The sequence below is a fragment of the Nicotiana attenuata genome, unplaced genomic scaffold (assembly GCF_001879085.1).
Source record: "Nicotiana attenuata strain UT unplaced genomic scaffold, NIATTr2, whole genome shotgun sequence".
NCBI classification, from domain to species: Eukaryota; Viridiplantae; Streptophyta; class Magnoliopsida; order Solanales; family Solanaceae; genus Nicotiana; species Nicotiana attenuata.
The window spans coordinates 316,107-323,458 of record NW_017670608.1 but is presented as its reverse complement, the minus strand read 5'-3'; the positions used below and the strand labels follow the sequence as shown (position 1 = coordinate 323,458).

At 36.0% G+C, this 7,352-nt stretch overlaps 1 protein-coding gene across 1 annotated transcript in view; it reads left to right on the top strand.

The window, feature by feature from the left end:
- Positions 1-3,168: 3,168 nt before the first annotated feature.
- Positions 3,169-7,352, top strand: part of LOC109241483 — a 16,978-nt gene continuing 12,794 nt past the window's right edge. Inside the window, exons 1-6 of the mRNA XM_019408221.1 lie at positions 3,169-3,307; positions 3,423-3,497; positions 3,991-4,110; positions 4,257-4,297; positions 4,803-5,014; positions 5,173-6,980. Of these exons, the coding sequence (XP_019263766.1) occupies positions 3,305-3,307; positions 3,423-3,497; positions 3,991-4,110; positions 4,257-4,297; positions 4,803-5,014; positions 5,173-6,980 (2,259 nt within the window). The 5' untranslated portion in view covers positions 3,169-3,304. The remainder of the gene's footprint in view (positions 3,308-3,422; positions 3,498-3,990; positions 4,111-4,256; positions 4,298-4,802; positions 5,015-5,172; positions 6,981-7,352) is intronic.

Sequence of the window (7,352 nt, the reverse complement as noted above, 5' to 3'; positions counted from 1 at the left end):
CGATCTAATTTTTAAGTTGAATATATTGACTGACATGATTGAGGGCTTATAGGGGTATAGTTTTTTTTGCTTATTGTGTTAACTAGATAGGTTCAACAACTACTATTGTCAAGAACTTATATTTTTTCTACAATATTTATTTTATCACTCAAACATAATTTTAATATAATATTTATGTAATATTTTAATAGTTCATACTCATCTAAATAGTGTTCACGCGCAATGGTTCGTATTTTTACCCTTTAATAATAGCTTTCACGTTGCACAAAATAATAATTTAAGTTATTTTTCTAAATTGTAGAAATCGCCATTTAATTATTTTCCTAATATTTATGTGATCACGCCCAACTATGCCTTATAAAAAGGACTCTGCGGACGTTGCAAATATAACCCGAGTATTACGCCCAGGGTCGAATCCACAGAGAGTTAACCTATCAACCGCTATCTTCAGACCCACCAAGTCTTCAGAACCAGCTTCTCAAATATTCAAATTCTCAGTTGAGTGTTCTTTAACAACTAGCTTGCAAGTAACTAATGGCTGTAACTAAATTAATAAGGTTGTAAACAATTATGAGAAAAAGCTAAGGCAATAATTTCCCCTATTGATGGAATCTGTTTATGCTCATACAAATTTACCCACACATCTCTATCAATCATGAACGCTAATCTTACCGCAATTCTCTCCCGAGTAATCACAGTAATCTACTATTGCACTCTCCCGAGATACACTAGCTTACTTTATTTAGCACAATTCACTTAGATTACACCCAAGGCTTCGTTATCCCTAATCCCGCCTTTAAACCCGCAATTATAGATTCCTCTAATAATCTAGGAGTGGTGTTGTTCAACAATACCCTAAATATGCACTCTTTTCCAAGTTATGCACACTAAATAGGCACAGCTAATTGAGGATCCTGTCAATTAACTACAACGAACACGAAGTTGAACAAATAAAGATTAAACTAGCAATTTGTATTCACATAAACAAGAAGTTCATCACCCAATAGGTTCCATCAAAGCCTTAGACAAGGAATTTAGCTACTCATGGCTATGGGAAAATAAACTAAGCTTGAATTCATCATAAAATCAAAAGAAAAGAAGAAAGATGTTTAGAGTATTTTCTCACAATGTTTTTCCTTGCTAAGAAACCTAAAAAATCAATACATGCCTCTCTTGGGCGAAGTCTAGTGTCTTAAATAGGTTTAGGTCTAAAAATCCCGTAATTGACACTTTGGTCCCCGAAGTTTCTGCGCCTGCCGCGGTTCTGCCGCGGTCGCGGTAGAACCGCGGCCAAACACCCTCGCGGATTCTCAATCTTCTGCAGCTGCTTCCCACCGCGGTTCTGCCGCGGTCGCGGTGGAACCGCGGTGGATCCAGTACTTTGAATTCCTCGGCCTGTTTTGCATGGGTCACTTGGGAAATTTCACAGTTGGCCTCTTTTTCATCACTTTTAACTCCAAAACTGCTCCTTAGCCTTCCTTTATACATATATCATCTACAAATCATGAAAAGCACTAATAAGAGCATTTTGTCATCACTTTTAGCATTAAAACTACACAAGAAGGTGATTATTTAAGGTGTGATTATAGTCAAATTCACCTATTATCATTATGAATAATCGCCTAATTATTTTCCTAACTCTTAGGACTTTGATCTACAAAATTATGTTATGTGATTGGAGTCCTTCATATAATCTCTATTTAGATTTAAGGTATTGAATTCCAAGCATTTCACGAGTTTTTTTTATATTGGGTTTACGAGTATTTTTTTTGTTATAAAAATTTAGGTTTAGTAGTCCTTATTTCTTGTTGTATGTGTCCTTATTTTCCTCTCTTTTTTCCCAGTTTTAGGAGTACTATTGCAAGATTTACGAGTATTTCTTTTAAATAATAAAATGCTCATTGAATTATTTTTCTCATATTTATAATTTTAATATATATAAACTAAACTTTTGTTATTAANTTATATATATATATATATATATATATATATATATATATATATATATATATATATATATATATATATCAACTAAGATTTTGTTATTAAATCATACTTGGGAGTGAGAACAAATATGTAGCAATCACANGAAGTTTACCAGTCGTCTTGTTAATTATATAAAGTGGAAACATTATTTTCTGGCTGCTCATTCACCTGTGGTGACAAGTTTAAACCAAGGCAAGCTCTTTCATCTCCAATCTGTCCGGCAAACGCTGCTCCAGAATAACCACCCGATGACTGGGGGTTATCCCTGCTATGCACGCCCTCATTACTAGGAACGTCTTCCACCTTGACGTACATTTCCAATAATTTTATTACAATAAATTCCCTGTATTCATCCGGAATCCGCAAAAAATCTCTAAGAGTTTCATCATCCTCGATGTTAAACTCAGAATAATAAGCAAACCCCTGCGGAGTCACTGAATAAGAAAATCTACCGGTTACTTTAAGGCTAACCGAACGCCTCCGCTCACTCATTTTTTACGTAACAACGATACCAATGTATTGTACTCCATATTAAGCGGCAATTTAACATGACACCGTGGAGGTGAGCTATACCTTACAGATTTATTCTCCACCACAATCTCACCCCCCCTCCCCCAATACAGTGAAACCCTTATTTTTGGCACTTCAGACATTGTAAAAAATTGATTGATAAGGAGAAGAGAGAATAAACGTATGTTTGAAGTTTAAGTGTTGAATGAATTTTTATAAAATTGAAGCGCCTATAAATAAGGCAAGTCCGACCTTGGGGTGTACAATTTTTCAAAGTAATTCGCAGTATTATACTGCGTTTTATGTATTTGAATTATTGTTATGTCAGTTAATTATTGGTGGGGCCTAAAATCAGCCTATTTCGCAGTACTGTACTACGAAATGTCATAAAAAAATTATTTTTTTAATATTTCGCAGTTTTATACTACGAAATGCCTTAACGGCAAAAAATCCGTTAAGTCAATTCGCAGTATAAAACTGCGAAATACCCATTATTGTATCTTTTTTTTTAACATCAAAAATGTATTTTATGTTCAAAAAATTATTAATTAAGTTTTGGACTCCTCTTTATTAAGTGTAATTCGGTTTAAATTTCCAAATATTTTTGGGACAATCATCGTATTTACCCAAACTTTGGGGGCAAAACAACGATTTAGCAAACATTCATGAATCGGAAACAATTCGACGCAGAGAACGAAGGATTTAACACTGAGAACTGCTAATATTATTAACAGAAAGTTCGCCCGCCCAATTTCTTGAATGGAGAAAATCCGTTAGAGTTCAACTCGGCTCATAGTTGTTTGCTACAATGGTAAGCTAGAGCGTAATAAAATTCAAATATTTTAACTTCTCGCAGTATATTTATGATCATCTTCAACTGTGTCTCTCTGATTTTTTTTTTGTTTTTTCAAAATTTGGGGTTTCAGTTTTCAATTGCAGCTATCAATGATACAGACTCAAAAAGCCAATGGGAACCTTTAGCCCCAACCAAAGAAGCCCAGGTAAACTTCAGCTCAAGTTTCTGTGTTGCTTTTTTGGTTTTGTTTTGTGTGTGTGTGTGTGTGTAATTTACACATGTTGTTGGTGGTGCAATTGGTATCTGAGATTAAAGGGGACTTCTCTGTAAGAAACAAAGATTAGTCCTTAGAATGGAGCAAAAAATAGTCTGCTTAGTTGTTGAGATTCAAGAATTAATTGTAAAGAGCACCTTGTGTTAAAGTACCCTAATTTTGCAAGCTTAAGATCTAAAAAGAAAAAGTTTTTTCTACTAAATGTTTAGTTGATTATAACGCATTTCTCTTTTTTCTTTTTCCATTTTCCTTAAAAAGTTGGCGATTCTATCTACTATGCACGCAATATTGTGATCACTTGTTTCTTATATGGATGAATTTTTTGTTACGAACTTTTATTGTGTTACTGTGATGAAGAGCAAGCATGGCGCTATTTCAATTTTCGTCTTTTTACAATGGATTTATGATAACTTGTGTTTTCCAGGAATTTCATTTATCACAAACTTACCATGAAGGACTTTTGAAACTGGAAGCTAAAGACTATAAAAAAGCTCGTGAGCTTTTGGAGGCTGTGTTAAAGGATCCTTTGGTCTCAAACTCTCAGGTAAAATGCTGATGGTTACCTTGGAATCACCATCTTTTCTGCTACATCCTTACTGATGATTTTTTTTTGATAAGGTAATACAACCTTGCTGATGATTATTTTATTCTTTTTTTTTTCTCTTTTTTTTTTCTTTGTTGACATTCTAGGTGGATAGTAATTCTAGTGATGGTCATCTTTTGCAGCTCAGGTGTGTTTTGAGGCCTAACTTCTCACTTGAACTACTGGTTCCAATTGTATTGTAATTCTTGTCTTGCTTGTTCTTGGCTACTACTTCTCTAATAGTCTAGAATAGCTAGTGGACTACCATATATTCTATCTCGCTATAGAACATTTTCCCATTTAATTTTCCTGTGCATTTAAAACTAAGCGCATTTATTGCTCTTACCCTCTATGTTCGCTTTAAGATTCAATTATGGCCTTCAATCCTCCAAATAACATCATTTTCATGGTTGATTGTGGATGTTAATAAACTAAGATAGTTGCCCTATAAAAGCCTCAAATAATTGACTACTAATTGACAATTTCTTTTTTGTGTTGATAACCGAGAAATCCCCAAGGAATAGTGGTGCGCACGGTTCGTAACTCGGTGGATACTGGCCCCTCCCCCAACCCTTCTCCACTTCAATTGTCAATATTTGTATAAAACATATATTTCTGATGCTGGGTAACTGTACTCATTCACATTTCTGCAGATTTTTGGCACTGAAGAATCTTGCCAATGTTTTTCTACAACAAGGTGCTCCATACTACAAAGATGCTTTGCAATGCTATCTTCAATCTGTAGAGATTGATAATAAGGATGCTGTTGTCTGGAATAAGCTGGGAACTTTAGCATGCTCAATGGGATCGTTGAGCATTTCCCGCTGGGCATTTGAACAAGGGTTATATTGCAGTCCCAATAACTGTGAGCATTTTATATCATGTTTAAGTTCTTATAAGCTTCCTCAAATAAGCTTTTCCTGTTACATGATTTTGAATGTTAAAAGAGCCAACATATTCACCTAATGGCAGAGGTAATCTTATTATTCCTTCATCCGCTGCTTCTTCTTGAATAATATGCAGGGAATTGCATGGAAAAACTTTTAGAAGTGCTTATTGCTATAGGTGATGAGGTTGACTGCCTTTCAGTTGCTGAACTAATTCTAAGACATTGGCCTTCCCATTCTCGAGCTTTGCATGTTAAAAGAACTATTGAAGAGTCTGAACCAATTCCATTTGCCCCACGAGGGATAGACAAGCTAGAACCTAAACATATGCGGCTGAAATTCCCAGAGAAGAGAAAAGCTGCAGGTGATGACCTTGATGAAGAACCTGTTTCCAAAAAGTTGAAGCAAAGTTTGGAGTTCTGCCTTGCAGATGTTTCCTGGACAGCTCTTGCCAGTGAACTCTTGAAAATTTTACATCCATCAATTGAATCTAGTTCTGAACTTGGACTAGGGAAAAACATATCTGGTGATGTTACAGTAAGCATTAAATTGTCCAACATACCAGGAAAATCTAAGGATCCTTCAGAAAGGAAAACTACTTCAGTCTCCACAGCTGCTGAAAACATTTGCGTTGTGGATTACAAGTCTGAGAAAGGTAGTGCTGGTAGAGAAAAACAATCAAGTATTTGTGGAGAACAACCTCAAGAAAGACGAAGCAGCCGCCTGGAAAGGCTCAGGAGTCGTAAACCAGACAAAGAAGAATTGGATTTTGAGACCAACAGGGACCTTGCTAAAGTTGTAATGCAATTTCTAGGACCCTATCTTGTGAATCAAGCAGGATTTGCAGACAAAGCTGAGGATCTTCCTAATTCACCGGATACAGAGTGTAGTGATGTTGTTGAATTTGTCCTGAAATCGACAAGAAATCACGGTGCTTACCACTTGGGTCACATGCTCCTGGAAGAAGTTGCCAACCGAGGCATTTTGTATCAGGATAGCACGTCTAAATTTTTAGATCTGGAGAAGGTGATAAGGTTTTGGGGCCAGGAGAGAACTCCTGAGTGCAATTTGTTTCTTGCTGAGTTATATCATGATTTTGGTTTATGTTCTTCTGACACTTCAAAAAAGTCTAGCTTGATGTCAGAGGCTTCATATCATCTATGCAAAATAATTGAATGCGTCGCTTTGGACTATCCATTCCACATTATTGGCAGGAAAGAAAGCTCTTCAATGAGGGAGCATTGCCAGAATAATGGTCATAGTGGATATCCTCAAAGTAGTAAAAATGATGGGTTTTGGGTTCGCTTTTTTTGGTTAAGTGGGCAATTGTCTATATCAGATGGTGACAAAGCGAGAGCCCGAGAAGAGTTCTCTATTTCAATGGAACTTTTGACAAATAAGGAAAGCAAAATTGACTTCGTTTCATTGTCCCACTTAAAATCGTATAAGAGCCTGACTGTCGATAGAATACTCCATGAGATTCATCTACTGGACGTTGATTTTCTAATGAAGGATGGTATCCATCAGTTAGTTGATAAAAATCTGCACTCTGAGTGTGTGAAGACACTTGCTCCTCTTCTCTTTTCCTCAAAAGAGGTCCGTGCTGAATCATTACGTGTCACCAGTCATACAGAGAGAGGGCTAAATTCAATTGAACTGTCTGCCTTAGATATTTTAATAAAAGGATGTGAGGAGACGGAGCCACTGGACATTGAGGTCTATTTAAATTGCCATAAAAGGAAGTTGCAGGTGCTCATTACTGCTGCTAGTGAGGAAGAATATCAGCTTTCTAACCAGATGAAAGATTCAAAAATGTTATCTATCTCTGACTCAGAGTCAAAAGAAATCCCAAGTGACCTCTGGAACTTGGTTGCTCAAGAAGTGAAGGCAATATCTCAGTGTGCGTCAAGGATAAAGAGCATCAGTAACCCTTCTGAAAGCTATGTATGTCAGTTTTATCTTAAGAGTTTTTGGGGCGTCTTTTCTTCATTGTTGCAGATGCGTTGATCTTTAATTTTTTTTATTTTTATAAAAGATGCTATATCACTATCAATATTGAGAAGAATGATAATTTGTTTTGATGTGATGGGAAAAACCCTGCATTCAAGTAAAGAATCTTTAGACCAAACATACAGAGAATGAACCCTTCTTTTAATTATACATAGGGGGAGGGGACTACAAGATGGGGAATCGAACCCTCACCAGCAAAGTGAAAGTTTAGGTAGACTACTAAGATTCCCCATAGAATGAACCTTTTACGGGAAATATTGAAATGAACGTGCCCATTGGCTTTTCCTGGTTTCAACCTGGAACAAT